General features: G+C 44.6%; 1 protein-coding gene across 1 annotated transcript in view; it reads left to right on the top strand.

Moving 5' to 3' along the window:
- The window catches only part of LOC106080369 (microtubule-associated protein futsch), a 47,472-nt gene that overhangs the window by 26,630 nt on the left and 4,553 nt on the right, over positions 1 to 16,289 (top strand). The window contains exons 4-9 of the mRNA XM_013241722.2: positions 47 to 166; positions 238 to 629; positions 4,396 to 4,596; positions 4,658 to 13,889; positions 13,959 to 14,075; positions 14,140 to 15,316. Of these exons, the coding sequence (XP_013097176.2) occupies positions 47 to 166; positions 238 to 629; positions 4,396 to 4,596; positions 4,658 to 13,889; positions 13,959 to 14,075; positions 14,140 to 15,316 (11,239 nt within the window). The remainder of the gene's footprint in view (positions 1 to 46; positions 167 to 237; positions 630 to 4,395; positions 4,597 to 4,657; positions 13,890 to 13,958; positions 14,076 to 14,139; positions 15,317 to 16,289) is intronic.

Below are 16,289 nucleotides of genomic sequence, written 5' to 3'. Positions count from 1 at the left end.
CATCCCATCGAATTTTCTATAATTTATAAAGCTTATTATCTAACAGGATCTGCATCGCACTGGCTCCACCTTGTGTACAGGTCCAGCAGGCGATGTAAATCAGGCCAAACTTAAACGCATACTTCTGGGTTATGCTCGTTACAATCCTGAAGTGGGCTACTGCCAGGTACTTGAACACGCTATTTACCTCTTCTCTTGAGCATAGAAGGCTAATCTAATCTTTTATTCTTTTTTTAGGGTTTTAATATGTTGGGAGCTCTCATCCTTCAAGTCATGGACAAAGAAGAAACCGAATCCATGAAGGTTATGATCTATTTGGTTGAGGGTATTTTACCCCCCGGTTACTTTTGCGGCTCCATGGGTGGCCTTCAGGCTGACATGGGGGTTTTTCGTGAGCTAATGCAAACAAAGCTACCACGTCTGGCCAGACATTTGCAAAAGTTGCAGGGTCCTGTGGAGAATGCCTATGAACCGCCACTGACAAATGTCTTTACCATGCAATGGTTTTTGACAATGTTCTGCACTTGCTTGCCCATGTCATGTGTGCTGCGGGTCTGGGATCTGGTGCTCATCGAAGGCAGTGATGTATTATTGCGTACAGCTTTGGCATTATGGAGTTTGCTTGAAGAGTGAGTATTAAAGAATTTTAAAGAGATATTAAACCATTAACGAGGACTCGGTAGAAAAATAGTTCAAAATAAATATGTCATAAGAACTGGTAGTTTGAGATAGGTGAGAAGCATGCCATAAAAAACTGGTAGTTTAAGTAAGGTGAGAAGTACGCCAATTTGATGAATGGAAATGGTTGACTAAGATCACGATTTAGGGAAAAAATTAGAAATATTAAGACCAATATTTATTAACTTAGAAAAATTTGTTTAAAAATTAAAAAGTTTTAAAATCTGTTAAAAAATACCACGTACCTCCCCTTAATTAAATTTTTCAAAAATGTTATATCTCGGAGACGGGTGCACTGAATTAAGGGAAAAACAAAAAACCTTATTTTTAGAGTAAGGCACAAAATGTGTTGCTGTAATAGCATTGACTAGTTTCCTAGATCGCGATTTCGCCTGGCACCCCAACCAGACTCATCAGTAGGATCTGTCAAACTGGATACATGTCTTTTTCTCATCTGCGAATCACTGAGATAAAGGTATGTGTCCAGTATGACAGATCCTACTGATGAGTCTGGTTGGGGTGCCCTACCAAATCGCGATCTAAGCCAATGCTAATTAAAATTTTAACACGATTCCTACCTTTGTTTTGAATTATAAAAAAAAAATTAGCAAATATTAAGAAAAAAATTTGTTTTCTTATTTTAAGAACATTTCTTTAAAGTGGCTATAGTCTTATTATTAAAAATGTTTCAACCACTTTTTAGTTTTTATTAAAAAAAAAAAATAATTTGTAATTTTTGAATCCGAATTTTTAAATTTTTTTAAAAAAAATATTGTTGTTAATTGTTTCATTTAAAAAAAAAAAAAATTTATACCCACCACCGTAGGATAGGGGGTATATTCATTTAGTCATTCCGTTTGCAACTCATCGAAATATCAATTTCCAACCCTATAAAGTATATATACTTCTAGACGATTTAGACGATTTAGCGATGTCCCAGTGTCTCTCCGTCTGTCCGTCCGTTGAGATATTGAGCTGAAATTTGGCACAGATACGTCTTTTTGGTGCACGATAGTTCTTGAACAGGCCAAATCGGACCTTATTTCGATATAGCTGCTATATAGACCGATCGATTTGCCGTTAAAGGGTCTCATGCCCACAAATGCTTTATTTTTTATCCGTTTCGCTGAAATTCGAAACAGTGAATAGCTTAAGGCTTCCCGATATCTGACCTAAATATGGTTTAGATCGGACTATATTTAGATATAGCTGCTACCGATCTGCCGATAAAGGGTCTGAAGCCCTTAAAAACTTTATTTTTAAACCGACTTCGCTGAAATTTTAAACGGTGAGTAGTTTTAGACCCAAATATAGTTCAAATCGGACCATATTGAGATATACCCGTCATATAGACCGATCTGCCGATATAAGGTCTGAAGCCCATAAAAGCTTTATTTTTTATCCGATTTCACTGAAATTTTAAACAATGAGTAGTTTTAGGCCTCCCGACATCAGCCCAAAAGGTATTGCTTAGACAGCATGTAGTTCTGTCTTCGCACTGGTACGATGTTTGTCTCCTGATGGTCCACATGAGAACTTAGGAGACAGCCCGTCGCAGTTCGGAGGGCGGCATTCTAACAGATTTGAATATTATTTCACTGCGTGTCACAAAGTTGACGAGACCACACTGGCGCTGCATAACTTACCACAGACCGCCCAATTGCTTTGTACGTGGTCAACAAGGTTTCCCCCCAAGGGGTGCAGACAAGTCACTTTCTGCCAGCAAATGACTTAAGCACCTTGTTTCTACTTTTGACTTTATCGCAAATTGCTGTGGCATGTGGGGAGAATATGTAAGAGCTGTCAAATGTGACGCCAAGTATTTTGGGACACTTTATGGTCGGAATCATTTCTCCATCAACCATCACAGTCAGCTCAGTATTCACCTGGCTGAAGATTTGGTGGCAGATATCTTCAGATTTCTCGCAGCGAAATATGAGGCAAGTTCGTTGAGGTAGACGTTCAACCTATCGCAGACGTCAACAATGGGTGAGGGGCCTGATGCCATGATCGTACAATCGTCCGCATATGATACGATCTCTATGCCGTCTGGAGGGGGTGGAATGGAGGATAGGTAGAGGTTGAACAGTGCCGGACATATCACCCCTCCTTGGGGAACTCCCTGTTTCACTCTACGGTGCTTCGACTTCTTATTCCTAAATTCCACAAATGACTGGCGACCGCACAGATAATTCGCTACCCAGCGTTTCATGCCTGGCTGAAGTAACCTGTTGGCGATGTCCTCAATTAATTTGGCATGGCTAATGCCTTTGAGAGGTCCAGTGACACGAGGACCGTCTTATCACATGGCCTGGGCTGATTGAAGCCACGGCAAATGTGTATGGCATGCAAAGCTATTGTTGTGCTATGCAGTCTTCGAAATCCACGTTAATGCTCGGCGAATGGAAATTCTCCTACGAGGCTCGGGACGAGTAATGCCTCAAGCGTCTTTGCCACTAGAATGGAGATCGGTCTGTACGACTCAGCCAAACTCGGGTCCTTTCCAGGCTCCAGTAGCGGAATCGCTCTGCTCATTTTCCAGAGATCGAGAACTATAAGAGTGTTCAAAGACTGGTTGAGGACATTAGTAAGGTACTCAACTCCAGGTGAATCTAGATTCTTCAACATCTATGTAGAGATTCCGTCGCCCACGGTAAATTGTGATGGCTGTTCATCGGCTCGGAGACCACGAATACGGTGAATAGCTCTCCTCCTTGCCCTGTCACTCTCGGGATGCGCAATAAATTGACGGTTGAACAACCTGACGCATCTCTTCGGATCAGTCACGGTTATTTCTACCCGGTTTCGAGAGTGACTTAACAATAGACTACAGTTTGCATACACCGGTGCCTAAGTTCCAGCCACAAATTTCGCTTATGTTCGTTGACTACCCTGTTTATTTCCAGATTCAGCTCGCTGATTATGGTGTTAGTGGGGTCCATACCTCGAATCCCATCACACTCGTCTGCGAGTACTACTACTTGCGCTGGGAAATTGGGCCGCACTTGGGGTCTGACGCCCATAAAAACATTATTTTTTTAACGATTTGGCTGAAATTTGAAACAATGAGTAGTTCTACGCCTCCCAACATAGGACCCAAATATGGTTCAGATCAGACTATATTTAGATATAGCCGGTCTGCCGATAAAGGGTCTGAAGCCCATAAAAGCTTTATTTTTTATCCGATTTCGCTGAAATTTGAAGCAGTGAGTAATTTTAGGTCTCCTGACATCCGTCCCAAATATTATAAAAATATATTATTATCTTATGTTATTTTTGTTTTTTTTTTATTTAAAATTTGTAAAAAAATTATTATATTGGGTTGCCCAAAAAGTAATTGCGGATTTTTCATATAGTCGGCGTTAACAAATTTTTTCACAGCTTGTGACTCTGTAATTGCATTCTTTCTTCTGTCAGTTATCAGCTGTTACTTTTAGCTTGCTTTAGAAAAAAAGTGTAAAAAAAGTATATTTGATTAAAGTTCATTTTAAGTTTTATTAAAAATGCATTTACTTTCTTTAAAAAAATCCGCAATTACTTTTTGGGCAAATAATATATTCAAAAAATTCAATATATGAAATTTCATCAAAATCATGTAAGGGAATTCGGGTCAGGATCAAAGGTTAATGGTTTAAGCGAACCTAATATACCAATAGCCTTAAATATTTATTTAGTTTCGACGTAGATTTTTCCCTAACAAATGTTTTCTACATTTAGGCGTGTCCTTAGTACCCGCAGCGCCGATGACTTTTATGGAAAAATGGGTTCGTTTTCCAGTGAGCTTTTGAATGGCCACCTTATCGACTCAAATGGTTTGATTGAAAAGGTTGTACAACTGGGACCCATACAAGATATTCAAAAGTTGCGAGACAAGCATTTGTCCACCATTACGCCTTTGAAAACCAAACAAGGACTCAAGTATGTTGAAAAATAAAACTTTAATAAAACACTCGTATTATAATGTATCCTATTTCTACAGTTTTTACTATGATGATGATGAGCCCGATATGGATGAAGATTCTCGTTTGGCTGTAGCCACAGTTTGGGGTATACCCTGGGGACGTAGAGGCTCACAAGGGCACTCGGCCAATGTCATTGCCAAACAGGCTGCCGAAAGCAAGGATAGAATAGCTCTTGATATTTCGCTGCTTAAGAAGCAGTACGATCGTCTAAGAGAACGCCAGAAGCAGGCTCACATTATACTCACCACCGCATGTTCAACAGCTCGTCAGAGCACAGGAAGTAGTGCCGCGGCAGCTGCAGCTCTGCCAGTCAATCAATTACTCTCCGGCCGACCGGCCATTATTACAAGCCGAGGACGCCGTGGTCCTCCCATAGGTGCCATACCCCCGGCTCGCAAACCTTCGCTGCCAGCTGTGCTGCAGGATAAGCCACTGGAGAGACAACTGAGGCGTGGCGAAACCATACAGTGGAGAGACTCAAATTTGGATCCCAGAAGGCGACGTGAAAGTTTAACCTGGAAAGAGATACGAGCGGAGAGAGCAGCTATGATCAGCTCTGGCAGCATTGATGGGTTCAAATCGCAAAAAATACGCACAAAACGTTTGGGCAAAAGTGATTCCTCTTCGTATAGCGAGGAGAGCGAAGATGATGATGATGATGATAAGGCTGCCTCCAGCTCCGACACAAGTCTGGGTGATGATGACAATGCAGCGTCGAAAAATGTCAGAAAATCAAAACTGGTTTTGATGAAGCAAAGAAAGCTGGGCTCAACCACCATGGAAAATGGAGATAGACAAAGGCCTAAATCTTGGGCCCCCTCAAATAGTGAAATTCCATTTATGCTCATGACCACAGATTCTCCCAATCATAGCGCCGATGAGAGTGCAAACAAACTGGGTATACCCGAAGCCTTTAATGGCGAGGAGCTGGCAAAGGAGGAGGAGAATAGTGCCACTGAGAGTGATCAAATGCCTTTGGAAATCGCCAGTGATGCCAGCAAGTGGCAAAGCACTCCTTATGCCCCCTTGGGCAATGAAGATTTTAGTACTACTTCTAGAAGCGAACCTTTGCTCATAGAGACGGAGCCCAAATCACCAGCATCACCTACCTCATGCGAAGTCATACAGCCCACATCAACACCACCCATTACAGATGTAACCGAAATTCTGGCCATCTCAAAAGTTCTGAGTCCCCCCATCAAAACTAATTACAATGAGTCAACCAACTCCCTAGGCAGTGGGGATGATGGCGATGGCGAAATGCCGTGTGCTGAAAAGAAATCATATGGAGTCAGCGATGAAGGTGTGACCAATCAATATTTTGAGCGTGTAAATAGCTCAGAAAGACCTACAAAGCTGGAACTAATGTACTCCTTGAATGAAGAAGACTCCATACGTGATGCCTACAAGGATGACAACCCCAGCGTTGACGGCCACGAAACCGAAGATCAAGTAATAGATGATGATAATCAAAGCAGACGCATGGATCTTTTGGTTGATTACTCCGAAAAATCCTCTGCAGCTTGCATAGCTGAAGCCAAAACTGAACTCTCCACTAATATGCAAGCACACGACTCCACCCAGCATGCCGAACAGTTGCCCACTTATAAATCTTTGGCAGCCAGCAAGCGCAGGGATCCCAGAAGAATGACCCTCACTAGGTCAAGTACTATGGAAATTGAAAAGCGCTATCAGGCCTTGGAGAAACGTCTAAGCATGGAAGTCTCCACAAAGTACAAAATTACCTCCAATGATACGCACAATGATGAGGAAAAATATCGTTGCTATCAACTGTCGCAGCTTGATGTCAAGGAAACTCAAGAGCAGGAACCTAAGACAGCGTGTCCTGTAGATCAACAACAGGAGAGTGCGACATATGTTTACAGGACTCCTGCCCCAATTTCTACAGACGATGAACATAAAAACATTGAGGCTACAAGTTACAATTCTAATCGTGTTCCTCTAACAACTTCCCAAAATGAAAATAGCACTGTGACGAGCAAATATCACGGCTACTTGCCAAGCTTAAATTCCCGCGAAGAATATCAAATGCCGATGTCCACAACCTTAAGTGACAACAAACGCCATGACTATGCCATAAAACCAAATTCGGATGATGCAAAGGAAGCTTATGACCCGCGTCCTATATCCTCAGTCATCAGCCATAGTGGAGGGGAAGATTATCGTTTCAAATATAGAATTTCTGAAGGAGAAGATAAAAAACCAGAGCCTTATCGTATATACCATGCAGGCCACTATGAGAAGAAGGAAAATGGGGATGAAAAACCCCCATTGCATTGCACAACTTCGAACTCCAAGGAGGAGGATTCAAAGAGCATACCTTACCGCTACACTAATCCTGCCAGCTCAATAGAAATCGATAATGGTGTAGATAAATATCGAAAACAAATTGCCAGCGAAAATTATCGAATTTCCTCAGCCATTGAAACTGAAATGGCTAGAGATGAAGACAAACATCGAATTTCCGATTCTAAAGAGGCCGAAAGTAGACGAGAGCCTTACCGCATTCCTCCTACAGGCTCCTCCAGCGAAGATCTCAATATTAGAACCTACCAAACTTATACAGATCGAGACTCTGAGCAATTTCCCTCCAAAACACCAAAGAGTGAGGTGGAGAAGTATGGTACCTACAACATTCAGTCAATTCCTAGAGATTTCAATGACAGCGACAGCAAAAACGAACATTATCGCGTCTCCACTTGTAGGGATGAAGAAATTTCCCACTCTACCCATTCCCCTCCGCAACGAAAGTCCATAATTCCCTCAACTGCCGACCTAGAAGAACGCTTTGAAAATATGATTCGAGATCGTTGCAAACAAGCGGCAGGTGTAAGCGACTCTGAAAAAGGTGGCAATTCTCGCAAAACTCCCGCGTCGCCTAAACAAAGCCCCAGGCATGAATCCAATCAAAACACAGACAAAACTGCCGAACAAAGCAGCAGCAATAAGAATGCCTCAAAGAACTCATCCAGAAACACTGGACCTCAAGACAATGTGAAGTCCAAGGGCTTGCCCCCAGAATCCGATGGTGAGGCGATGGATGATGCTGAGCCAGATCAAGAAGACGAGGAGGAGATTTCAGAGGCAAAGCCAGCTTCGGATAGAAGCATTGGTTCCACAACAACAAGTCGAAGACAAAGAAAAAAGGAACCTCCTGATGCGGAAAGTGATTATAGTGAAAGAGATTCAGAGCCTCCGGACGATGAGGAGGAAGCTCCGGTTTCAAATGCGGAGAATAGTGAACAAGAGGAATCTGAGGGATCGGTCACCGTTTCTGGTCATGATTCTCCAGAAATAGATTCTGAACCAGAAGTCCCTGAAGAAGAGGAAGTGGAAGGGGAGGATGAAGCGGAAGCTGAAGTAGAGCAAGAGGCCGTAGAAGAGGAAGACGAACCCATCATAGCTTCTAGAAGGCAATCGGAGCTCATGTCAGCAACTTCCCGCCGACAATCCGATCTCATATCGGAAGACATGGCCTACTCGCGCAGGCAATCTGCTTTATCCTCGTCCTTTTCCAGAAGACAATCGCACAGAGAGGACGATGAAATGTCTCAAAAGTCCGCCAAAATATCTACAGGTAAAAAGTCTCCTCCCTCAACAGAGGAATTGGAAAAACGCTTTGAGGCATTGGAAAAGCAAATGAGCATCAGTAAGTCAGAGGCTAGTGAAGATTTATTGGAAGAACCTATGGCGGTAGCCGCAGATGTTGAGTTCGATGATAGGCAAAGTCCTGATGGTTATTCTGAATTAGATCAACAGGCAATGGCTGAGGAGGAAGAGGAAGAAGAAGAATCGCAAAATGCCGCTGGCGGTGAAAGTCAAACCGAAGAGGAACACAATGAGGATACGGCCCAAGCGACAAAAATAAAAGCCAATGTCATAGAGGCCATGAAATCTAGCTCCAATCAACATTCCGATGAAGAACCCGATAGTAGATCTACAAAAATGGCCACAAATGTTATGGAGGCCATGAAATCTTCCAAGCGCCGCACAGACTCCATGGCATCCAATGTTATGGAGGCTATGAGACGTGGGGCTGCTGATGAAACAGACAACCGAGCGAACAGAATCAAGGCGAATGTCATAGAGGCCATGAAATCAGCCTCAGCCCTACCCTCACCTGTGGAGGACACCTCCGAAAGTCGTTCCAGCCAAATGGCAACAAATGTTAGGGAGGCTATGAGGAAACATCATTCCGATGCCCACGCAGAGGAAGTGGAAGTGGAAAAACATAAAAGGGCCAACAAAATAAAAGCTGATGTCATACAAGCCATGAAGTCTTCTTCCGCTCTGCCTTCACCCATTGAGGATGAGGAAGCTCGCAGCCAGCATATGGCTGCCAATGTCATGAAAGCCATGAAATCGTCAACCAGCCGGAAAGCCAGTGAAGAGGCCACAGAGAAACGAAATAAATCGAATAGAATCAAGGCTGGTGTCATAGCCTCCATGAAATCGGGCGGCGGCGAACAGCCCTCTCCCGATGAGCCAACAAAATCCAGTAAAATGGCCTCAAATGTTATGGAAGCAATGCGAGCATCGGCACGCCCCTCTCCCGAGGATGCCGAAAAACGCAGCCGTTCAGAAAAAATCAAAGGGGAAATTGTAAAGGCAATGAAATCCCCTTCCGAACATCATTCTACGCTGGAAAGTGCAGTACATAAAACTAAAATGGCCACTAATGTCATGGCGGCCATGAAGCCATCATCAGCTTCGCGTCGACCTACCGACAAGGTAGCAGTGGAAAAACAAAGCAGATCCGATAAAATAAAAGCGGGCATAATTGCTTCCATGAAGGCTTCACCGGATGAGGCACCGGATACCCGCAAGAAGTCTATACCCGACACTGAAGCCCAAGACAAACGAAGCAGATCGGACAAAATTAAGGCAGGCATAATAGCATCAATGAAAGCTTCTCCCGATGAGCCACCACCAGCAACGTCCGGCAAGAAAACCTTGACAGAGAAAGAGGAAGTGAGTAAGCTAAGCAGATCGGACAAAATCAAGGCCGGCATAATAGCATCAATGAAATCCTCCTCTGAACAACCGGCTGCCGATGAGAGTCCTACAACTCCCACAGCAAAGGAAGATACCGATAAACGCAGATCTGATAAGATTAAAGCCGGCATTATTGCCTCTATGAAATCCTCTGCGGATCATCAGTCCACCGAGGAGCCCAGTAGGTCATCTAAAATGGCTTCCAATGTTATGGAGGCCATGAAGGTCTCTAATCGCCCAGCTGAGCAAACTGAGAAGCTTAGTCGATCGGATAAAATCAAAGCAGAGGTTATCTCCGCAATGAAATCTTCCTCCGAGCATCATTCGCCAACGGAGGAGGAAACTTCTCGTAGCAAATCTAGTAAAATGGCCACAAATGTCATGGCTGCCATGAAATCTTCCTCAAAACGTGCCGATAACAAACGCGAAGAGGATGAAAAGACCCGGAGGGCTAATAAAATCAAATCAGATGTTATTGAGGCCATGAAAACCGCCTCCGATCCTCAGAGCGAAGAAACCGAAAGTCATAAATCCAAGAGAATGGCCACCAATGTAATGGATGCCATGAAGTCCTCAAAAAAGACAGCAACTGCCACAGCAAGAAAATCCCCCGAAGAAGAAAAGGTGCGCAGGGCAAACAAAATCAAAGCCGATGTTATTGAAGCTATGAAATCCGGCAACCAAGACTCCGAGGATCCCAAAAGATCTACGAAAATGGCCACAAATGTTATGGAGGCCATGAAATCAGCCACCACTGCTCGTCGTTCAACAGCCGAAAGTTCAAGACTCAAATCCACAAAAACCCCAGCTACTCCAGTCAGCAGTCGTCCCTCGCCAAAAGATGAGGCGGCTGAGCAGAAATATGTCTCGCCCAAGCTCGAATCATTGTCCTCATCCTCGAGTAGACGTTCCTCGGAACCCCCATCAACAGAAGATCTGGAGAAACGTTACGAAGTGCTCAAACGACGCATGAGTTCCAAAAATTTTGAAACAAACAAAAGTGCTCGAAGCAATACTGCCGAGGGCAAGGATGCCACTGCCAAAACCTCGCCACCATCTACCGATAGCCTGGAAAGACGATTCGAAAGGCTGCAAAGCGAGTCCAAGATGGATGAAGCGAAAAAATCAAAAGAAAAAGCTGCGGTGAAAAGTTCGGCTACACCAACAAAAACCATAAGCGAAATACCACTAGCCCCCGAGCAACCAGCTGAAAGTCCTCCCTTGAACAAAACTCCCAGCCCGGAGGCTGGCACCCGGTCTGCCCTCATCGAAGAACTGCAGTCAAAAATGGGCGCCACACCCGACGGCGAAAACATCAAACCCAGTTCCATAAATCCCAATCGCAAAACACCACCACATCCCCCTCCTCATCCCGTACTGCGCAAAAGCAACACCGATGAGACTTCGGAAACACATGCCACCAACGCTAATAGCCTGTCGGGAAAATACGAACCGATTCATTCGTCCAGTCGAAAAATGGTTCGTCGTTTTTCCGATTTACCCTCAAGAGCCGATCTTGAGAATCGTTTACAGTTCTTGGAAGAGCAACTTAGCAAAACACTATTGAAGCAACGTCGAGCAAGTGATTCCGAAGTGGCATCGACCAGTCGTAACCGTCAAGGCAGACCCATGCCAGCCAACACTAGCATAGGGCATGTGGGAAAATTGGAATCTCGTGTGCTTGAATTGGAAAAGCAATTGAGTGCCAGCAAGAAATTTAGAGCAACTCTGCAAGAGGGCAAACAAAGCGACAGCTCCTCAACGCAAGCCAATGCCCCTCATATGGGCCTGGAGATACGAGCAGACTCAGTCGATGTAACGGGCAAGGAATTGGTGCGCTACAGTCACTTTGGTGAAGTGGAGGAGCAGGGTTTCCAAAGTCCCATAAACATCAGCATCAATATTCACATGACCCTGAGCAAGGAGGAGTTGGGTAAGGCTGCAACGCAACATTTATCGCGGGCGGATGAGTTAAGCAGACGTCTGCTCATTTTGGAAGAACAGTTAAAAATGTCTCAAAAGAATATTGCTTCGTCATCCCTATCGCCACCCACTGACTCTCACGAACAGATAATCGCAATGGTGGCGGAACCATCTACCTCGGGGGCGGAGCAAATGGTTGTTGCTGCAGAAAAGGCAGAGAAGGAAATAAAACCCTCAGAATCTCACAAAGAAGAGGAAGAGATAGCAGAAACCAAAGACACTCAAGAAGAGGAAATACCGGAGCCTAAAGAGGAAGCCTCTGAAAGGCCATCTGCTTCTACCTTGACCCCAGAAGGAAAGGAGAAGGAAACTTTGGAGGAAACTTCCAAGCCAGAAGAGATATTCAAATCGGAGGCGGAGCCTTCTAGCAAAACTCCTACCGAAGTTCTACAGGAAATTCCCGGAAAAAATGAAGCCCCCAAAATGCCAGCAACCCAACCCAGAGAGGATGACTTTGATAGACGCTTACAAATCCTAGAGGAACATATGAAAAAATCACGGCCATTAAGCTCAAGTCTAGAAACTCACATAGCCTCCAAAGATAAAGAGGAGACTCCAACAAAGCCGGAAAAGCCCAAAAAAGATATGGAAGATATTCCAAGAGAACAAACTGCCAAAAAGATTGAAACACCCAAAGAAGTTGAACGTGTTAAGCCAGAAAAGGATTCGGGAACTAGCAAAGCTGAAACATTGCCTGTAGAGACACAGAACAAAGCTGAAACATTGCCAGCTGAGAAACTGAGCAAAACAGAAGCATTGCCATCTGAGAAACTGAGCAAAACTGAAGCACTGCCAGCTGAGAAGCTTGGAGTGGAAACTCTGCATGGCACTCAGATGGTTCCTGTTGAAGTTAACAAGAAGACCTTAGTACTTTTGCTGGATAATGAACCCAAAGCAGTGAAAGTTCGCCGCCTGACCAGGGCCAATACCGAGGAGCTTGAAGACCTGTTCCAAGCCCTAGAGAAACAACTCATTGAGCGCGGGCAAGTTAGGCCCGAAGATATTGGCTTAAAGACAGGTGCAGACACCATATCTACCAAAGAAATGGCCAACCTTACCAAGGAGATAATGCAACTCTCTAAATCGGCCAAATCGGAAGGGGAGGAAGCCGAAGAGAAGCCATCGTCGTCAGCAAAAACCAAACGCAAAGAGGAAGATGATTTCGATTGGGGCAAGGATCCCATCAAACATCATTTGAAGAAGAAAACCGTCTACCTTCCATCAACCAGGGAATTGGAATCTCGCTTCCGTTCTTTGGAACGACAAATCAAAATGCTCGAAGATGTGGAAAAAATCGATGTAGAACAACGTCTCACTGAAATCGAAAAGAAAATCAAACTACAATACTCGCTGTCCCATGAGAAAGACTTGAATCGTTTCTTGGATCTTTGTGAAGGCAAGGGTTTGGATGATACCCCCGTGGAGATGGAGGACATGCCACCAGCAGTACCCACAAGCAAAGAATACCCTCATGGCCATCATTGCGGCCATGCCAAAAGGCATCAGTCGCCTGGTCGCACGACTGAATGCTCTGAACATTTTGAACATGGTCACACCCATTGTTGTGATCATGGCCACCATTGTACCACTCCAAGTGCTCTCAAGAAGCAGCATCAATCACCAGTGAGAACTGTGGAACAACCTACGCGTAGCTCGTCCAAGCCCACAACCGAAGACTTGGAATATCGGTTTAGGGCTTTGGATTTAAAGAAATCCTCCAGACCCAAGCAACACCATGAGCCTAAGCGCGAGCCCATACATCCTTTGGAAATGCTGCTGGATCCAAGTCCCGAGGAAATACCAACCACTGGCGAATTAGAACATCGCATGAGAATGTTGGAGGAGGGGCGCAGTACCCCCTCACCCTCTTCCCGGAAATCACGCTCAAAATCTCCCTCTAAGACGGAAAAAACTTCGCAAAGGCATGAGTCGCCCAGCCCCAGTGGTTTGCCCACGGCCCAAGAGCTAGAAGCCCGCCTGGAAGCCCTAGAGAAGGAACAACGTTTCGACTTTAAAATGCAGAAAAACTACAAAGAATTCAATCAAAAACTCAAGGATATCATTTCACCCTCACTATCCTTTGACGAATTCAAAGCCACCCGCTCATCATCGGCTGAGTCTGCCAAAAGAGCCAACGTTCATCGTTCGCCATCGCCCAAAGTGACCGTCAGCTGCACGGGTGATGCCACCACGTGTCCAAAGACCATACGATTTCATGAGGACGAACAGCAACGATGCCGAGAGACCATGGTTAGCACCAATTGTGATGTGATACAAATATTAGAAGAAAATTCTAATGTTATCCAACGTATTCTTAAGAAAACAATTCCAGATTCACATGGTGGCTGCTGTGCATCAGCGTCGGCCACAGTACCAGCTCATTTAGCCAGTTCTGTTCAAGAAGGCCTAGGCGTCATGGGGATTCGTTTAATGAGGGTAAGTCGATCTATCGGTACAGCAAGTAACAGACATTGAGTTAAGTTGTAATGTCATTTCCTAGGAAACTTCGCCTCTTCGCCGCAAGGGAACGCACACAGGAGTACCTCTACGCACTGGGGAAAATATCAACGATCAGCTGACTTCCATCAAGAACACCATCAAATCCATTGACAGCCTGTGTGAGGAGAAGCCATACCGCACAGAAAGATGCCAGCAGTACATTGACTCGTTATGCTCCGATTCCACATATTTTGCCAGTAAGAAATCTTCCTATGATGACCTGAGATCATCACGCCACAACAGTCGTTCCAGATCACGTGAGTATGGCGGTGGACCCTCAATACGAATCTCCGATCAAAGTCCGGCCTTCATACGCTCCATGGGTTCGGCCGATTCGATACGCTCTTCCAGTCCCCTAAGGGCCAGCAGTCCTTTGCAGTATCACTCAAATAGGGACCTGAGGCGAGAGACCTCACCACGGCGCCGCCGCAACGAGGAAGATCGCGAAGAGAACGAGAGTAGGGTAAGACGTGATAATCTATTGCCAAATATTTATAATGCATATAATCATAGCTCACTAAGTCAAAGTAGCCATAGTTTAACTAAGTTTCATAAAGTAGATAGCCAACTAATTTCAAACGATGATGTCGATGTCGATGTTGTCGATGTCGAACTACAACAAATTAACCGACATGCGACGTCCGCCTACTCCTCCTCCTACCATGAGACCAGGTCAATTCACGACAGCAACACAAATACCTCCAATAACGCCAACAACAACAACAGCCACCACACCACTTCTAGAAGCACTCTAAGCAATGTTGTCCCCAACACCACCATGACCACTTCTGATACCACAGCCTACAAGGGCAGCAGTATTCTAGACATGCCAGTGTCTCCCTATCGCCAATTAGGTCTCAGCCGTTCCAATACTCCCGTCTATTCGCCAGCCAAATTAGAGATACGTCATACCACGGTAACGTCTACATTTTACGATCGTGTCCTTACCGAAAAACAATTGGAAAAGAAACATTCCAATGGCAATGGCTCAAATCGATCACCTGCCAACCGATCACCCTTAGCCGAATTACCACCACCTGTTGTGATACGGCCCAATGAAAAATATTCCCCGCCCATGTTTCCATATCCAGAAACGGCAGCAGTTAGTACAGCTGTCGCATCTGGTTCTCCTGCCGCTTCCGCTGCTGCTGCTGAAGCCAACACCGCTACCACTACAGGTAATTATGGATTGTATCAATCAGCTGTTGTCACCACTAGCACCCCCACCCCCACTACTCCCACCACCTCCGCCAATGCCATGATTGTGGGCCAAATACCTTCGCCGGTGTTGGCTAAAGTCGCAATTTCAGAATCCCCCTTCATTTCATCATATCAAACGAATTCATAAACCGTTCCCATTTCTCCAAGCAGCCATGGGCAGCTGTAGTATAGCGGATGTGGGACCGCTGGTTCCCCCCTACATAACAAAAATACGCTTTCATGCCATAAAGTCTGATATTCTGAAAATCACAAATGAATCGTTGCCTGTTGCCTTGTGCTTGTGAGGTTGATTTAGGTAAATGAAAAAAAATAAATAAAATAGCTTAGTGTCCCATTTCTCAGTCTCCCTTCCCACAAGCAGACCTCATGCAAAACACAAACGATTTTAATCATTAAATCATAAAAAACTTAAAATTAAAACATTCACTACATACCATTATAAAAAATGATATCTCACCTATGGTTGGATCTGTACAGTGGTTCCAAAGAAAACGGAAGTTAAAATATCATTGTTTGCACTGCTAAGTCAAGCCTTACCTTTCGGACTTACTTACTTAGTTGGCCATCCTAAAACATTTGTTTTAGGATACATTGGTGGTTCATACGACTCCGATATTCTTCATTAGCGCAGATTGGTCCATACATTTAAAGAACATTTTCTCTCAAACACTCCAAGTACTATCTCGTTGGTGTTGTTGTAGCCACATGTTTGCGTGTGGAGGTAGCGATTCTCATCAAGCTCCACAGGTGAGCAATCTCTTTCGGGTCCATATGACCGATCGCCGGGGGAACGTTATGGTCATTGGTTATAAAAAGGCGTCAATAACTCACCTCGTCATTTTGAGTATCACAGACACTCAGTATTTAAAGGAGAACTGTTGCAGCCCGGCCTTTCACTGAGACTCTCCACACAATACCGCTGATTGTCCG

The sequence above is a fragment of the Stomoxys calcitrans genome, chromosome 2 (assembly GCF_963082655.1).
Source record: "Stomoxys calcitrans chromosome 2, idStoCalc2.1, whole genome shotgun sequence".
NCBI classification, from domain to species: domain Eukaryota; kingdom Metazoa; phylum Arthropoda; class Insecta; order Diptera; family Muscidae; genus Stomoxys; species Stomoxys calcitrans.
The sequence above is the reverse complement of the archived record's forward strand: the minus strand, read 5'-3'. Positions and strand labels throughout refer to the sequence as shown.